At 31.6% G+C, this 19,621-nt stretch overlaps 2 protein-coding genes across 2 annotated transcripts; one reads left to right on the top strand and one right to left on the bottom strand.

The window, feature by feature from the left end:
* Positions 1–247: 247 nt before the first annotated feature.
* Positions 248–5,578, top strand: LOC111023363 (adenine phosphoribosyltransferase 3). The gene is made up of 6 exons (XM_022300785.2): positions 248–608; positions 848–958; positions 2,614–2,706; positions 2,966–3,115; positions 3,661–3,719; positions 4,655–5,578. Exons 1-6 carry the CDS (start codon positions 527–529, stop codon positions 4,706–4,708), a joined length of 549 nt encoding a protein of 182 aa, XP_022156477.1. The 5' UTR covers positions 248–526; the 3' UTR covers positions 4,709–5,578.
* Positions 5,579–6,889: 1,311 nt separating this feature from the next.
* Positions 6,890–8,115, bottom strand: LOC111023338 (uncharacterized). The gene has a single exon (XM_022300755.2). The coding sequence runs from the start codon at positions 7,903–7,905 to the stop codon at positions 7,048–7,050; it is 858 nt and encodes a 285-aa protein (XP_022156447.1). The 5' UTR covers positions 7,906–8,115; the 3' UTR covers positions 6,890–7,047.
* Positions 8,116–19,621: the final 11,506 nt, after the last annotated feature.

Here is a 19,621-nt window from a genome sequence, read left to right as displayed (position 1 = left end):
TCACTAAAATAAAAAAATTCAACAAAGATGGACTAGTGACTAATAACCTAAATACGTCCTTCAAAAATATATTTTAGGATTTAGAAAAAAGTTAAAAAAAATATAGGAATTTAAAAAGCAATTTTAAGAAATAATAATAAACGAGAGTAATTAATTTTCCATTTTTGAAAAAGACAGTGGCAATTTTGAGGTCTTGGCGAGTGACAGTGTGAGAGCGCGGGAAATCGGCAAAAAGAACAGCGGCCACGGTTTGTGCTTCTGTTATTTGATTTCCCCTTTTTCTATTTTAACGATCACTCTTTTTTCTTCTTCCTCAGCGGCAGAGGGCCACAGTTTCTTCCATTTTCTCTATTATTTATACCCAAATCTCTCCCTATTTCAACTCCTTTTGCTGTCTTCAACTTCAACCCATCAAAAATTTCCCTTCTTTTTCCTCTCTTTTTCTCTCCCTCCATTCAGTGAGGTAGAGGGGGCGCTCATTTCTGCTTGATTCTTATTTTTGCTGCCCTGTTTTTAAGCTTACACAATGTCGGCTTACAGAGATGAGGATCCTCGCATCCATGGCATCAGAACCCAGATTCGTGTTGTGCCGAATTTCCCTCAGCCAGGTTTGACCCTCTCGCTGTATTTTTCCCTTTCGTTATTTCAATTTGTGTAAATTTATTTTCTCTTCCTGCCCTCTTTGGATGCTTGAAGAATATGTTGGTCAATCGAAGTTCAATGCATTTTCTTTTTGTCAAATGGATTCTGGGGTTTATTCTTCTTTCGGGAGGAAGATGACCCATCTGTGGTTGTGACTTGGAAATTTTGTTAATCTTTTTGGGTGTGCTCGTTCTTCTTTCGGCAGGTATCATGTTCCAAGACATAACCACTCTGCTACTCGACCCCAAAGCATTCAAGAATACAATTGATTTGTTCGTCGAGCGCTACAAAGGGAAAAACATTTCGGTTGTTGCAGGTGAAAAGGAAGTAAAAGAAATCATTTAATTTTTTTTCTTTTCAATATATATATATATTTTGAGTAAAGATTAATGTATTCTGATGACGATGATCCAAAGCTGGGTAGAAACTTGTCGCTTTTGATTAGCCTGAAGATGGCGGGGTCCATTCTTTGGAGAAAAAGTAGCTTTAAATGATGTAGAAGTGCCCCCATTGCATGAATTTCCGGTTGTTTTTTATAATGCTTTTGGTACATATTAATCATTGATGAATGGAAGTGACTGTGGGTTTGGGGAGTGATTCTATGTTTGACTACAAGCAAGCTTTCTTAGTGGGCTATGCCACTGATTGCTGTGTGTGACCATTTTTTTACCTGATCAGCTTATGTTGGTTCTCTCTCTCCCTCTGTTACTCTCCCTTTCCCTCTGTTACTCTCACCTCTGGCCTCTACTTTCTCTTTATTTGGCCATGTGATTCGTCATATTTGTATTCACTGTGGTAGGGGATCGATTTTTACCCGTCTCCATACGAAGGGATGCCTGATTGGACTTTAATTGCACCGTGACATTTTGGCTCCATCATGATGTGAATTCCTTTTCTTTTTTACTCAATTGTTGGTTTACTTTATCCACACCTCTAACTTTAAGACTTCGTGCCCATTTCCCCTTTGTTCCTGTGAACAAGAGAAGCTCTCTTCTTCTAGCGTTTACACTGTTGTATATCTTGAAATTTTTTTCTATACTGTTGTTTATTTATTGTGGCTGTCCTGTTTAAAGAAGTACAGTTTCCATCATTTTCATTTATCTGCCTGTTTCTATTACTTCTTTTGAACTAACATCTAATAAAGAGTATTTGTAACAATACAAACTGATTAAGAATATCTGGGGTTCGTGCCAGTAAGTGAAATTAGAACCACATAAATATATTTCTGGTAATGACTTGACATCATGATGGTTGTTGGAAAAAACCAAAACTGTCCATATACTATTAATCCTTGAAGTCTTGTACCAAAAATGCAACTTCATTCCTTTCAATCACATACTTGATAATTTTATTATCATGCTTGTCCCCCTTATGATTTATAATTTTTTTATTACTGTGCTCAGTGGACTTTAGTGGCTTCATATATTCGTATCAATATTACCTTAATGCAGATCTTCTGTTACAAACAGCTCTAATTCTTTTCCAAGGATGATATAAGCATGTTCTTATCATTTCTGTTAACGTGTCTTTTACCAATGGGCCTATGTGATTCAATTCAGTGGATTCAGTCCAAAGAGGTTGCTTCCATGTTCTATCAAGGAAATTTGGCCCTTTACTTCGAAATTTTAGTACTCAACCAGATTCACAGTTTATGAAGTTTTATCCTTCTATCATTACTGTAACTTATAATCAGCACTCAAATGTCTTTCAGCCAGTTAATAAATTCTTGGTTCTTTGCAATATTGTTATCATGATTGTGATTAGCTAGTTCTTAATTTCACCAAGTTTATTTTATTCATTTCAAGCATTATTTTCTTCCAAACTTTGCTTTGGCTACCTAGCTGCATCTTTTGTTATTTCCATCTAGAAATAATGTGGTTTATGCATTACATACATCTTTCTATCAAAGTAATATATTGTCAAAAAGCTTGTCATCCACATTCATTTCTGAAATCTATGGTTGCTTGGCAGGAGTTGAAGCTCGAGGTTTTATATTTGGCCCTCCTATTGCATTGGCTATAGGAGCAAAATTTGTTCCTTTAAGGAAACCAAGGAAGCTACCTGGTAATTTGTACAATTACCCATTTTTTCCTTGAGTTTCTATTTAAACTATCTCGGTTAGTAGTAGTGATTAACTGATCGTACACGCCATATTCTGCTTAGAAGATAAATTACCATATCTTTTTGAAGTACATTGAATCGTAATTAAAAGAAGTTGGATTCTGGTCCTGGGATACATGTTTGCAGCATAAGTTGAATTATCTTGGATAAAAATTCTTCCTTCTTTATGAATAGTGAATATTATCAACTTTCACCATGACAGGTGAAGTTATTTCTGAAAAGTACATATTAGAATACGGAAGTGATTGCCTAGAGATGCATGTTGGAGCCATCAAGCCTCATGAACGGGCGTTAGTGGTGGACGACTTAATTGCGACAGGTGGCACTCTCCGTGCGGCTATGAATTTACTTGGTGAGACTTCCTTTTGATATTGTTATATAAGCTAAATAAGTTAGATTGTTATATAGTGGGATATTATACCTTATTGCATAAGAATTATTTTCTAAGACTAGAAAAATCTATAATGTAAAGGCTGTCATTTTGGGTCCAGATTTGATGCTTGTTTTGTTCGGTTTGAAGTCCTTGTGTCATTTAAAGACTAAGCCCGTCCCCTGTAGCTTTAGTATAAAGACAGTGCATTAACAGAGATTCTGTACTTATTGCAGAATTTGTCTGTTTCAGAAAACAAACCAAATAATTGATGTTTTAGCTCAATATTCTCTGACTAGTGGGTGTAGGTTCTAATAAGTTTAACATCATGAAAACTGGACACGAAACTTTAGGTGCTGATTATACAAGGAAGATTATAAAAGGAATTCCAGGCTATAAACTTTGGTTTATATGATATTTTTCAACTCATTCTGTTCAATGATGATCCATATAGGAAAAATGAACATCTTTTTCACTACAATTCAAATATTTGTAATCTAAATGCATTGTTTTTTTTTCTTTTTCAGAACGTGTTGGAGCTGAAGTAATAGAATGTGCTTGCGTCATTGAATTGCCAGATTTAAAGGTGTGACTGATCCTTCAACTCCTCTTGTCAATGGTTATAAAGTTCAAAGTAGGTGCAATAGTTAGGCAGGTCTTGTTTGGCTTCATCTGTCTTTCCAGTATTTTTTTCTTTTATTATTTTTATTTGCGTTCATCCTATATATCACAAATTTGAGATTACATCTAAAACTTCTAATAATTAATCTGCAAATACTTACTTCAGGAAGAATTAATATTTCCTAATAATCATTTGCAGAGAAGTTATTACTTATTAGTGTTTATTTTCCTCCAGCAACTGCAAGTCTTGACTGGTCCAAGTAGGCACAAGTTATTTGACTTGAATGTTCTTCTGTTGGACTACACAAATCATGCCATTAGAATTATGTAACTGATAGAGATTTTTTTTTTTTTGGATTGAATTCAATAATAAGGGGGTGGGGATTGAATCTTCAACCTTGAGGAAGGTAATCAGTGCCTCATCAACTTGAGTTATGCTTGGAGGATTGGCTACTGATAGGGAAATGTGGATAATGGCAATTTGGTCTAAGTTGAAAGACGTATGAATAACTATTTTGAAGGAGTTGTTTTTCTCATTTTCTTTTAGGCTCTCCATAGAGTAAGCTACTTTCAGAAACTGACTTGTAAAACAGTGATTTTAAGTGTAGAACTACGTTAAAAGCAATTTTGAAAACAAAGCCAAAAACTGTTTCTCAAAACCTCCCAAACATTTGCTTTCTAGTTTTGAAGTACGGTTAGGTGAACTGCTGCAGGTTACATTTTCCCCACTTTTTGTGGACCCCTTGACCCCTTTACATGTGGAGCAAAGTTACTTAATATAGGATTGATAGACACTAGACGTATCTCTATGGACATGAATTCATGTAGGAACCGAACTCTAGATAATTTTCGATATCTCTTGTCAGCAATGCTGCAATGACATTTCTCTTGATGATGCAGGGTCGGGATCGGTTGAACGGTAAGCCATTGTTCGTGCTAGTAGAGTATCATTAGTGCAGGAAGATAAGTTTTCATCCATTGATGCAGCAAAGATGGAGTTTGCATCTGAGGATGATATTGGCCTGGCCAGTGCCACCTTATAAAATCTTATATTCAACTCAAAGCCAATGTGACAAACAAACCATCGTCCCTCTCAACCTCTGCCCCACCCCTCAAAAACAAAAAAAAGAATCTGCTCAAATGCCATTTTCACTGTCCAATGATTTGGTGAGTTTGGGTAGGAGCCTTAATTCTATCTTGTACACACCATTTAATTGTGAAAAAGGCTATTCAGGTAGATGCTTGTAGCTGGACTCTGTTGTTCTTTTTCCCCATCTCTCTAGTTTCCTTGAAAATAAATATCTATCTTCCCCACAATATTTGTCCGTTTCAGATTTAACTCCACGTGGTTTTATTTGCCCAATAGGACTCGTACCAATTGTGATACTATTTTTGTTCACTTCTAACGGATGTAAGATTTCGCTCGGGAATTATATTTATGGTCAAAGTGATGAAACAAAGAGAGACTAATTGGGTTACTTTAGTGTGAAGAACTTTGCTTGGAAGCATAGATGTGGAATGTGATGTTGAAGATTAAAATAAGGGCTGGAGCTTGCTGATGGAGTCAAGTATGTTGATCACTTTTTGCAGCTTTGATAAATGAGGGGAATTAAAGAGAGAAAAAAAAAAGGGTTGGGTGTCAAAGACAGTGAAATGGCAACATCTATTTATTATTATTTTTTTTTGGTTTGATTATGTATGATATAGCTTTCATTTTCTGTCAAGGAAAAGCAAGGTTTGGTCATTACCAGCGTGACTTGCGCTATACTTATGCCCATTTCTTTGTTGCAAATTGGAATTGAACGACCATATTTGTTTGCTTCATTTTTTTCAACTTTTACTACATTTTATTTTTCTTTCATTTCCTTCTTTTTAATTTCATTTTCAAAGTTGAAAAGATTATGCATTGTGTTCAAATTTTGTAGCCATTTAGTCTATAACTTTAATATATAAGATTTCTGTTTCCATAGTTTGAAATTTGTAACAATTTAGCATTTACCATGAAAAATTGTGTCAATGTATGTGAAATGTCGTGAATTACATGAAGTTTTGAAATGTATTTGGACTCTGAGTGATTTGTTGGATCTATTTAAATAAATTTATTATAGGTTGATAAAATTTTTCGACTAAATCATTATAAATTTTAAACTATAGGAACTAGATCATTATACATTAAAGTTGGGGCTACATCATATCAAATTTTAAATTACAAAGATTAAATTGTTAGCACCCAATGTGTTTTTCAATCTTAATTTGCTAAACAACTTGTTTTAAATTTGTTTTAACAAAAAATAATTTATGTTCTAATAATTTATAATCAACATTTTAAAAATTTTATCTAAAGGTAACATGTATATATGCATATGAAGTATGGAAAATAAATCCATTCGAGCATAGTTTAGTGGATAAGTCACCAATTATGTCCCTTAAAACTATTCTTATTTTTTAAAAATTTACTTGAAAACGATTCAAATATATAATTAAAAAAAATCTACATGTTTCTACAAAATGGTTTGTAAACATATCCAAAATCTTTGTTATTTCATCGGTCATATTAGGGATTAGTACGTCAAACTTTGTGCTAACCATCAATAAAAATTTAACAATTTTGTATTTTTTTAAACAACATTTTTTTAAAAAAATATTTCTCTTATCGGTAAAAAGTTTGATAATGATTAAGAAAGAAAATTTAATGATGCTAATGGAGAAGCATCTAAGTATTTTTCTTTTACCAACGTGACTAGTCAATTTTCAAAAATACTTGGACAAGTTGTATCTGAGATGACATAGTTTTCAAAATACCATAAAACTATATATATACAAATATAGAAAGGAAAGCTTGAAGGAGTAGAAAATCCAAATTGATTCCATTCTTTTTCAAGTACAAATACTTTCCCTACCAATTTGCCAAACCAAACACTTGAATTTCTGAGCCAACACAAAGGAATAACCAATATCTTCCCAAATCTTGCCTCGGCCTCAAAATTGAAATTCCATCAAATTGGGGCAAATGTATTTGCACATTAATTTCAAACATAAGAAACCGTAAACATTGGTTAATTAGCATTTATCAACACAATTTTTACATAATCACACAAATAATATCAACAACGGTCCACAGACAAAAATGAGACATGAGAAATCCCCAAAAATAAAAAGAGAAAAATTGTGTTGATAAATGCAAGATGAAAGATGAAAAGAGATTTTCATCCCAAAAAATCCGAAAGAAAAATAAGAAAATGCAAAAAAAAAAAATTATAATAATGATTTCCATTTTTTTTTTTTGGGAATTTTTACAATTTGTAGATGATGAGGAAACAAGGGAGCACCGCTCGCGAGTCGAACACTAGCAACTCGCCATTCTCCCCACTCACTGAGTCGAGTCCAACTCGGCCTTCCAGAAACGAGTCGATTTTCAGATGCTTCGTGACCCGGCCGGCGATGACCCGACAAACCAACATCGCTCTCCTCCCTCTCCCTCCGCCGGCCTTCTCGTGGGCCGACCCGCTCCCGGCGAACGTGCAAATCGCCGACCCTTTCATCCCGGGGAACGTCCACGCGCCGCCGCCGCCACATCCGTCGTACTTCGCGCAGTCAGACGTCGGACCCATGCAGTGGAACCGCATCACCTCGTTCCCGTCGGCGGCGCACCGCGCATTCTCCTCGTCGGCTGGACTGCCCGTCGCCGCCCTCGCCTTCACCATCTCGCGATACTCCTCGAACCGGGCCACCGTCTTCGACCCGTTTTGGACTTTGAAAATCATCTCGACCCGACCCGCAAACGCCTTGGGGCTCCAGCTCGTGTGGAAGATAATCTCCACCACGCTCCGCGAGTGGTGGCCCTCCGGCAACTCCGACAACGCCGGAAATATAAAATCGTTCGCTCGCATCGGCCGCGACGAGACGCTCATTCTCGGCCGCGTACAAGGACTCGAACCGGGTTCCGATTTAACCGCTCTCGGGTTCCTCGACACCGGCGGCGGAGACCGTTTAGCCTTCTTCGATTTGGCGGTGGTTTCGACGACGTCTTTGAGACTCTGAACGCCCTTCCGGCAACTGCCGCTCGGAATCAAATTTTTAGGGCTCGGATGATAAACGTCTTCAAACGCTCTCGATTTGCACTGAAGCGATTTCACCCACGCGCTCGCCATTAACAGACCTCAAAACGACGCAACCCTCCCCGTCACCGTCACAGTCGTCGGAGATTCGCCGGATTTTGTCTCTTTTAGTTTTTTTTTCTTGCCCTCTCTATGAAGAAGCTCAAGTTGGATTGTGGCTGTGTCTCATTCTCTGTAAAGAAAAGGGAAAAGGGGAAATGGTGGGTGCGAAGAGAAGGGGGGAGGCGCAGGCGCTATAGTAAATGAAGGTTTTTATTACACCCACCTATGGGGACGGAATGACGAAACTACCCTCGTGTGAATTTTTGTTGGTCCTCTCATCTCCGCCCACGTGGACCCGGTCTGATTTTCTCGTACAGAGAAGACCAAAAGAAAATTAAGTTTGCGAAAACAAATTTTCATCAAATGGTTTTCAGAGATTTGTGGTCCCCACACCAGTCACTTTTTTTCTTTTTTCTTTTTTTATTTTTTTGTCAATCTCTGATGGATTCAATTGGATCCACATGATTAGGTCTCGATCGTGATTTCAGTTACGCCTTACCGCACTTGATTATAACCTAATTTGACTTTAATTCCTATTAATTTAATTTAATACAATACTCTTTTTTTCTTTGTTTTTTTCGTAGTGCAATGTAATTAATCCTAATTAAGCTCATTGATTACATTTCTCGCCTGTTACAACCCCCCATATTTAATGATATTTAATTTTCATCAAATTCTTTTTTTTCTCAATCTAATAAGTTTTATTCCATTAAAAAGAAAAAACGATTTTAATATTCGTGTATATAAATTATTTTTTTCCCTTATGGGTGATTAGAAAAAAGGTTTTATCTTTATAACTACTGTTTTTTCTCATCATTTATTTTGTTGTTTTGTTTGGGTACTGTTTTGTCTATTTGCTGAACAAGAAAAGTCTTCCTTGTGCTTCTGGAGAGAGCTAATAATTTTAATTTACTATTTTAAATGCGAATCAAAATTAAATTACAAACACCCTGAAATGGTTTAGGGCCAAAAGAAAAAAAAAATTTTGAGGAAATAAGTCGAAATTTTATGGTTGTTAGCTGATTAAGATATTAAGATTCTTTCAACAACTAAATATTGTAAAAGTTTTAGGTTAGACTTGTATAATGTGTTCTGACGAATACATGCACACATGATAAATCTGTCAAACACACTCTGATACTGGTTCAATTGAATGAAGTAAAAAGTAGGGTTGTAGAGCGTCTCAAATCTCTTCTGTAATTTATAGAGGGAGTCTTCTTGAGTTAGTTTAGTGGATCGACTCGATGAAGTCTATACGGCTTGATTGAGTGGTCTCGCCCTAGTTGGATCGAGTATGATTTGATCGGATGGTCCCACCCTAGTCACTTCCTTAACCTAGTTAATACAATAATTTCACCTAGGATAAATTTGTTTATCTAGAACTCTAACTTGATTAAATCCATAGATTAAAGTCAACATTACACTACATTTAATGACAATCAAGAAAAATCATATATCCAAAAGTTAAATACTGATTAAACAAACCTAAATTTCTACCACTTATTTAATTGTACAATGTAAATAAAATTATATCCAAGTTGACAAGTATTCAATCTCAGCTTGAATTTATGGAAATCATGAACGACTAAACATCTCTTAAATATTTAGGATTGGAGTTAAGTGTGAGAGACATGTTTTATAATTATTGTTGAATGGATTTACTAAGAAGTTGAATTTGGGAACATGATAACATTATGAGAATTCTCTTGCAATCCTTACTTTTTATCTTCTTGTCTTTATATTTCTTTTCTTTTGCTTTCTTCAACTGCCTCTTTTTGCTTTCTTCTCTCTGTCAAGGATTAACTTGATAATATTTACCTAGAGTACAAAAGCAAGTGCCATAAGAAAAAAAAAAAAAAAACAAAAGGAATGTGGTCATAAAAAGACTATATATTAAAAATAAAGAGGATGTTTGAAAAGTTGAATTAGGTTAAGATTTTAAAAATTAAAATATAGTTACTTATAATCATAATTTTTTTTTAAAATAACAATAAAAAAAAAGAACAAAATTGTTACCTAAAAACATTAATAGCAACTTACTTACAAATTTATAAAAACAACCAAATTGAAAATGGAAAATAAGTTAGAATCTCTCTCACATGTTATGTTTAAAAAGGTTATTAAATATGCTATTTTTGTACCAATAAAAAAAACATATTCTAAAAATGCATTTATTTATTAAGAGTAAATATCACCTCTAGATGTATTTATAAAAAAAAAAAAAAAAAGTAAGGTAAGGATGCGAGATATTAATGAATAACATTAATAAATACTATATTATATAAAGGTGCTATATGGTCTGCTTTTGTCTATATAAATTATAAACTACATGCATGTGTCTATTTGGGTGGACACAGAGAATAATTATAGCAAAAACATATCATAATTTAAAATAAAATATATAGATTTATTATATATTTTCTTTCATGGCCCAAATTTAATTTTCTTTTAAGGTTTGAATATGATTTTAGTTTGGTAACAAAATTTGTTTTCTACTGAATTAGAACGTTTGAACACTAAAATATGTCGAAATACTTTGGACCATAAGCTCTTAATGCAATTAGTGAAAATTCTTAAATAATCTCTGGATAAGGTGTGACACATAAAATATTATTACTTATGGTAAGGATTTTAAAATCAATCTAGCCGACATGTCATTGGTCCCAAAAAAGGAAAATAAAAAATAAAAACCATGCTTTATTTTAAAAAAATGTTTGGAACTTTTTATTTTATTTCTTTTTGTCTTTTGATTTTAATGTGGGGTGAAATGTATTGCGTGGTTCTTGGAATTTGAGCATGAGACAGAGAATTGAATTTGAAACAAAATAGGTCAACTGAGTTGTGGACAAACACTTTAATTTCGCATTTATGTCTCAAATCGCTGGCCATTTCTCGCAAGTATATATTTTATATTTGGTTTATTTTGATCCACGTAATTTCGAAATATATGTTAGGATCGAAATGACCGTATTAAGTCACTTGAAGTGAGATGAATTAAAGAAGTGAATCGACTAAACTGAACCACACAACTAGACTCGACTAATCGAGTGAATCCGATCCGGTTGGATTAGCTCATCCAAGACAATATATGGAGACTCACTCTATAAAAATAAGAGGCGTGAGACGTCAACTATACGTTTGACAACTCTACTTTTTGTACTCTCAATTGAACCATTCATTTGACTTAGGTATCAAGAACGTGTTTGATTTAGCATCAAATTAGAGTGAAGATTTCTTGTGTTTCGTAGCATTAAACGTTGGAATCAAAATCCAATTCTTGCATCAACATCTATTTTGGTCTTGTATTTTTTAGAAATGACTATTTTGGTCCCTTCAATTTAATTTTTATCTCAATCATAATTTTAACATGACATTTCACCAACTAAATTTCTAGAAATGTAACCATAAATTTATATTAAAGGATTTTCAGTATGTATAAAATATATGTATCAAAATAAATGTTTTGAAAGTATAAGAACTAAAATAAATCGTAATCGTTAGAAGTAACTGTATTTAAACATTTATATATAAAAAATATCCTCGTACTCACAAAGAATGAAAACCCATGATTTGTTTTTAAATACAATCTCTTTTAACTTCAAAATTAGTTGTGCTTATATTAGTTAAAGAAATTATTATCATGAATTTGTTTATGTGGTTAAAATATAAATGAAGCCTTTTTGAAGTCATCTTTTGAACAATCTTCTTAACCTTGACAATACTATACAACATTCATGCTTCTCATTCTAATACAATTGTCTCTCTCTAGTCTCTACCTGAAATGATTTAGGAGATTGAGGTGTGGGGACATGGAATTAGAGTATAAATATTTGATAAGAGTGAGGGGTGTTTCTGTAATTTAGGTACTAAAATGAATGTAACGATATTGGGGTTGGCTTTTTATTTTTATGTTTAATTTTAAATCCCACTACATTACACCCAATTAAAAAAAAAAAGAAAAAATAATAATAAGAGGGAGAAAGGAATCTTCCATGGAAGTTTGAATTAGGGAATGGGTGGGAATGGGAATAGAATAGAAGAATGGAAGCTTTGAGAGAGAGAATGCATCTAAAAAAGCACTGAAATTTGAACTATTACTTAACTAGTGGAAGATAAATATATAGGACAATCTCTCTCTCTCTCTCTCTCTCTCTCTCTCTCTCTCTCACACATATATAATTGTGTTTATTTTTGTATGGTTTTACAACAATTTAAATACTATTTTAGTCGGATGAAGTAGAAATTGAGTAATGGTGCCTAACTGCATGTTAACTTAGATCTCACAAAGGGTGTTGGTAATGAAATGGGGCAGAGTCTGAGCGCCATCCTCACCCCGTCCCGTTGGGGATTTTTTTCCCACCCCGATATATATATATATATTTTATTTAATTAATAAAATATTAAACGGGGTGGGGACCTCCTCCGTTAAAGGATTTTCATATGATTGGAGTGTGTAATTCTAAATTGTAATAGAAAAAATGAGACAAAAATGAAAATAAATAGACAAAAATAGTTACTGTTCAGTAATATAGGGAAAAAAACAGAAAATTTAAAAAATACTTGGAATAAAATGAAAAAAAACTATAAATGGGTTGATTTGGGAGTACATAAAAAAAAAATAATAATAGCATGGGGTGTGGAGTGGGATTTAGAAAGCAAAACAGTGTGGTTGTTGAAATTGAATAAATAATTAAGGAAAGAGGTTATGAGAGACAAATGCATTGAGATAATAAAACAGAAAAGAAAAAGAAAACTGCCATTTTCAAATTAATGATTATGTTTGTGTTTAATTATTGCATTTGGGAGTTGGAAACCCCATAATTCAATGCCCTTCCACTGGACCAATTCGTGATTCTTACGGACTCTAAAACCCATAAATTACCAGTTTTATCGATACTCGTAATATATTTTTTCAAATACAGAAAAATTAATCAAATAGATCCAAATTTGGTTTACATACCAAAATTGTTGTAGTTTTAACCTAAAGTAAATGGACGGTATAGAATTTATATAACCAAATTAGATATTTATTGATCGGAGTATTAGTGAAAGAAATACATTGATTTAGTTATAAGTTTGGTCTGAAGTTTGAAAATTGTGCATAATATGTCTTCCAGAGTGTCTAATAAATCGTTTAATAATTTCTTAAAATTTAGAAGTGCCTAATAAGTCATTAGACTTTTAATTCTGTGTCCCATAAATTTCTATACAATTTTGAAAATATTTAGACAAAAAAGTGAAACAAAAAAACATAAATAATTACAAATGCTTAGATTTTTCAATAAAAGTACAAGAAACAAGATTATCCAACATGTCCCTTGTTTGATCTACTCCCCATTTCCAATTTTTTTTCCAAAACATAAATAAAAAGTATTATTTATCATTATTTGATAATAAATATAACATAAATATTTAATTTCCATATAAAACTTTTATTTTTTTAATATGAAATTAGAATAAAAAACAAGTTTATTTTTCTAAATAAAGAAGCAATTATCAAGTGTAGCTATATTTCTACATATTAAAAACGAGTAAATAAAAAATAATAAATAATAAACAAAAATGTTACCAAATGAATATTTAGGGCTCATTTGGTAACGTTCATGTTTCTTGTTCTCGTTTCCAAATTTTATTAAGAAACTTAAGCATTTTGCAACTAAATATGTTTCTTGTCTCTCAATTTTTGGACACATTCTAAAAATTATATAGATAGAAACAATTAAAACAAGTTTGTTGTTTCTAGTTTCCGTTTCCAATTTGTTACAATATATAAATATAAATATCATTTGATCATCTTTGACTTCACGAGCGTTGGGCTATATAATTTTATTTTTCTTTGCTAAAAATTAAGAAACAAGAAACGAGAACGTTACCAAAGAGCAGACTCATTAAACACGAATAGAATAAGATCCAAGGAATAGTTTGATAGAATATTTAGTAGAGCAGGCAGTAGTGAAATTAGTGTCCCAAATTTGAAACCCAAAGAGGAGAAATTGGAAGAAAGAAAAGAAAGAAAAAAAAAAGGGGGGAAAGAGGAGATAGTAGGGTGGGAGCTTTTGACAGGCTTTGGTGTCACGCCTGCACCCATAAATCTAATTCCAATTCTCTTGATAGTCTTTGTGTTCCGAGAAACTGCTTTGTTTATAACCCAAAAGCATGCTCTTTTTTTCCTTTTTGAATTTACCACTTTCAAACCTTTCTTCTTTCCCATTCCCCCTTTTTCTACTTCTATTCCCTTCTTAACTCTTTTTTACCATATTTTACATCCGCACCGTTTTCTATATATTTTCCGTTGATGGTAAGTTTCTGAGAGGTTCACGTGTCATTCAGAACAGGTTGTCGGCGGAAAAATGGGTCTGCAATGGCGATTCTCGACACCGGTACAGTGTCCCACCTAATAAACTTTGACACTCAAGTTAGTAATCACATAGAAAAATGTAGTAGAGAGAGTACCTTAGAAAATTAGTGACAGTTTTTTAACTAACCGTTTGGTGGTGGTTCTCTCTTTTTATAGGTGTTTGTGGCCAACCATAAATGACGTTTAGTACATGGCATAGTGGGAGCTCGTTGTGGTACAACAGTCTAACAGTCATGCGAGGGCATTCCTAGATCACGATGGTCGTGCTGCCGAGGCACGCAAGTCTCGTCCTCCCTTAGTCGTACACTCCATGCAATCCACGACCCCCACTTCCTGTTGTCCTCCCTCAAACCTGACACGCCTCTTGTTCGGATTTTAACTCATGACATTTTGGTCAGAGATAGATGCCTTAACCATTTGAGCTATGCTCGGTTTAGCAGAAAAAAAAAAAAGATAAGTTATCCAATTGAAACGCGTGTTTTTAAATATTGTTCAACAATTTTTATGAGATTAAGATATTAAGAAAATTATGGGAATTAACTAATGATAAGTCTCCTAAAACATCTATATATTTTTAGCCTCTCAAGCCAATTATTATAACGTAACTAAGCGAGTATAACTCAACGGTAATTGATACATATGTCCAACCTAGAAGTTTGTGAGTTCAAATCTCCACCCCTACATGTTATACTAAAACAAAAATATATAAATAATCTAAGTACATTTAATTCACTACAATATCTATGATATTTAATGCAAGAAAAATGAGGGGTGGGTTGGTTTTTGGGTCAAATAGAAAAATCGAACCAACTCAAAGATATTCTGGTTTGACTCGAATCTGGTTTGACTCGAATTCGATCATGTCGGTGTACTTTTTTGATATATATTATTTGTATTCTAATGTTTTAATTGTCAAAAGTATCTAAGAGACTCAAAACTAGTAAAAGATTCTCATTTTTTTCCCTTTTTCAGGAAAGCTTGAGTCATTTGTTGGTCGTCGTCGAATTTGTAAAACGGTTTGCTAGGGTTGTCATCGCTACCGTCGCTGGAACCCACGAGCGGTTGTTGGGTTTCGTCGCCTACAGCCACTGTGGTTATGTCGCCCTATCATACCTCTACGTTTCCTTGATTGCTGCCTTACCGTGAGGTACGATTCAAAACCCTCGGTTCGTTCAATTAAACCCAACTTGAACCCACCATTATCCCCGATTCGGGCCGGTTTTTGGGTCGGTTATTTAAGTTCTTTACACCCCTAAAAGATACGTTGGTGGTATCCTTAAGAAAGTTATGTCCAATCTATAAAATCTAGTTAGGTATACCATATAAAAACAATAATAATATAACTCCAAATAAGTCATTTATAACAGCATAATAGAATTTTATTAATTTGTTCTTTGTGGATAACATATTTATTCTTTTAATCAATGATAAACGAAATGAGAGGTACATCCAATTTGAGTATATGTAATATATGACCAAATTTCGAATCTCCACTCTCATCTCGTCGATCTTAAAAAAAAAGAAATTATTTTAACCACCTAAAATAACTTTTTGGTGAGAGATTATATATCCTAGAATTCTATAAAAAAAATTCATTTTTTTAAAAAAGAGAAATAGTTAATGAGCATGAAGTGTAGAGAGAGAGAGAAGTTAGGCAATGGTGAGATAAAGTTATGTATAAAGGGCAATGAAGTACTAAGGATATAATAATTGTGTGTTTGAAAAGGGCAATATTTAATGTGTGGAAACCTAAAGGCATCAATTAAGAGGCTTGATGGCAATAACTTTGACCAAAACATTGTGTTAAATTAATACAACCCAAAAAATTCAAACACGATAACTTCATAAAACCCAACTCCCTTTCTCCATTTAATGCTTTAGGGTCATCCTAACCTATAATAAACTCACCCATTTTTTTCAATCTCCATAAATGCCTTTTCCAATGTATTCACCCAATTTTCAACTATCATTTCTCGAGATCAAAATCAAGAATTTCAATCTCAATAAAATAAATAGATGTCTTAACCGCTGAATTATACTTATGTTTACGAATAATGTAATGATTAAGAGAATCAAAATAAATAAATATATTGGGATATTCATATTTTATTTTGGCTATTTTTATGTCCTTTATTATTGTTTTAGTCTCTAAATCTCTTAAACGTTTTATTTTAGTCTTTAATTATGCTTCAGATAAAAAGTCCTTTCTTTTTTTTGAAATTTCATAAATAATGTAAAAAAATCATGTCTTTTTCTTAGTACAACAAGTAAGAGTGAGAGATCGAAAAAATCGGATTCCTACCTGGATAAAGTGTTGGAAGCAACTTGGGTAAAAATTAAAAATATAATATCATGGAGATTTAAAAACTAAAATAGAATGAGAAGTCTATAAGCTTACTTAGAAAGAACTGTGAATCTCTTTAATGTGTTTACCAATTGCAGGAATAGAATCAAAGAGCGGAACTCATTTCAAACTTGGTAATCTCATTCCAAAAAAATGGACAATCTCATTCTTTTCCTACATCCTCATCAGTCTAATTCTCATTCTTTATTTCATGGACCCACACATTTAGGTAGTGTTTACTTCAATGGAACGACAATCAAAGAAAGAGAATGAATTTCTCCATTCGTGTTTACCAAATTGTAAGAATGAAATCAAATGGTGGGATCCCATCTCAAATTTGGTAATTACATCCCCTAAAAATGAACAATCTCATTGCTCCCCCACCCTTTGTCTCTCATGTATTTATGAGTCTCGTAACTTTTTTAATTAGTTGTTTTATATTTTATTATTTATTTTTTCATTTATACAACTATTAATTTTTATTCTAATAAAAATTTATATATTTTTAGTTACTTGATGTGATTATATAATAGAATATTATAAATATATTTTTAATTTTTTAGTTTTTTAATTTTATTTGTTATTATTAATTAATATCAATAGTTTTTAAAAATATAATTTAAATATTATTATAATAAAATTTAATAATATTTTATATTAAATGATGGTCGTTCTAATAAAAAAAGTATTTAGTAGTTGTAATTTTATTTTAATTATTTATTATTTATTAATAGTAAATAAATTGTTTTAATAAAAAAATACTTGTTGATATAGTAATGAAGTAAACTAAAATTTATTACTATTTTAATTAAAAAAATTAACACAATAATTATTTGTAATTAGTTAGAAAGAATAAAAGAGTTATACTTATGTATCTTATTTCGATTCCGACTACAGAAAATTTTTGGTAAACAACATCAAAAGAATAACATTCCAATTCCTATTGATTTTCATTCCGATTCATTCATATTCCAAATAAGTAAACATGACCTTATCAGAGTTACTTTACTACTTTTACCACTATCTCTCTTTTATTAATGAGATCTATAATTTTTAAAATTAATTATTTTGTATTTTGATTATTTCTTTTTTATTTATGTTACTAATATTTTTTTCTTCTAATACTAGTACCTAAAATAGTACTTAAAAATTTAGAAGTTACTTTTTGATATTGTAGTATATGAATTTGCTTTCTTAATAAGCTCATACTCTAAAACCGAAATCAGGTAAAAGTTTCATTTTTTTTCTCGACAAAATGAATAATCATCATATAAATTACAAGAAAATAGATTATAAAAACAAAACATGTTTTTCAAGAATTATTCTTTGAGAAAAAACATATTGTTAAAATACTTGTCAAATTTACAGAGCCAAGGAAGCTTTAAGCATGTGAGTGGAAAAATAAGTAATTTTTAAGTATGATTTTAGATTTCATATCATTCTAAAAGATCTTAATCAATTATGACAACATTATAACTTGTAATTATTCAGATCATTATAAAACCCCACAAAAAATATAATATTAATTAAAAAAACAATATGATTTTGATTTTATCATTTGTAATGTTTTTTTTTCCTCTTCAATACTGTCTTTTCGACATGATATTGTCTTTTGTCGTTTTAATGTTTCTAATGTATAGGATATTCTATAGTTTTCAATCCCACATTTTGGGAAAAAAGATTTTTATTTTATTATATTCTTACAAAATAAATTCATTAAGGTTAAAAATACATTTGGTGCTTGTAATTTGACTAAAGTAACGATTTAGTTTCTAAATTTTAGTTGTAACGATTTAGTCCCTATACTTTCATTAAAGTAATGATTTAGTCTCTAAACTTTAGTTTGTAACGATTTAGTTTTTGTAGTTTAAATTTTGTAACAATTTAGTCATCATCGTGAAAAATCTTACTAAAATTGTCAAGTTTTATCATATAACAATTTAATATTTCTAATTTATAAACATATTTGGTCACTCATTGGTTTATCAATCGATATATATATGAAACTTAACAAAAAAAAAAAAAATTCACGATAAGGACTAAATTGTTACAAACTTTAAAATACAATGGCTAAATTGTTATCTATTAAAGTTTGGGGACTCTGTTACAAATTTCAAAGTACATGGATTAAATTGTTACAAATTAAAGTTCAAGGAGTAAATCGTTACTTTAACCGGGACCAAAATTGTTTTTTAACCCTTCATTAATTATAGTAATTTTGGAACTTCTTTAAAATGCTTTTCGTTTTTAAAGATTTAAAAAAAATTGTTTTTCAGTTAAAAAAAAAGATTGTGTAGTAGAATAAAAGCATATATATAGGCTTGAATAATTCTTTTTTCTTCTGTTTTCCTTAAATGTATTTTAGTTTAACTATCTCTATGTAATTATTAAATAACTATTGTTTTTAGGCATAATATCCCATTTAAACATGTTGTATTTTTTAAGTAGAAAATAGGACATAAGTTATAAGAATATCATAATGATTTTTTGCACGTTAATAGGATATTTTATTAAGAAATTTCACAAAATAGCATAAATTTAATATATTATTTTATTTCTTCAAAAAAAAAAAAGGTTACATTCTTAAAATTAATTCAACCTTTTTTTTTTCAAATATAGCATAAGTGTAATTTTTTTCTTTAAATACAAGCTTGATTTTAAATTATGCTATTTTTGCAAAGTTAAAATTTTTACCATATTTGAAAATATATATTCATTTTATGTTATTTGTATAAGTCTCTATTTTATTTATTTTTTTTAATATCACTTTGATAATGGTAGTATCTCCCATATGAGTTTGATTGTATATGTGATATTTTATACTTTGAATGGATAAATATGAAAAGAATTAAGTTGGTAGAAAGCATACATGGATGTTTGGTAGGTTTGCAACTTCATTGATCAATGTATGATATTCACCTTTCATCAACCATCTTTCTAATACTTTCAAAAAAAAAAAACAATTGGTTAAAATTTACCTTTTATTTCCTTTTTCAATATACACA

This window comes from Momordica charantia, assembly GCF_013281855.1.
Source record: "Momordica charantia cultivar OHB3-1 chromosome 6 unlocalized genomic scaffold, Mcharantia_2.0 BLBB01000006.1, whole genome shotgun sequence".
In the NCBI taxonomy this organism is placed as follows: Eukaryota; Viridiplantae; Streptophyta; class Magnoliopsida; order Cucurbitales; family Cucurbitaceae; genus Momordica; species Momordica charantia.
This window is presented reverse-complemented; position numbering and strand designations above follow the sequence as displayed.

Coding starts and splice junctions, on each gene's coding strand:
- LOC111023338 (XM_022300755.2), bottom strand. CDS start 7,905: ATGGCGAGCGCGTGGGTGAAATCGCTTCAGTGCAAATCGAGAGCGTTT.
- LOC111023363 (XM_022300785.2), top strand. CDS start 527: ATGTCGGCTTACAGAGATGAGGATCCTCGCATCCATGGCATCAGAACC. Junction 609..847: donor GCCGAATTTCCCTCAGCCAG/GTTTGACCCTCT, acceptor TTCTTTCGGCAG/GTATCATGTTCCAAGACATA. Junction 3,720..4,654: donor TTGAATTGCCAGATTTAAAG/GTGTGACTGATC, acceptor TTGATGATGCAG/GGTCGGGATCGGTTGAACGG.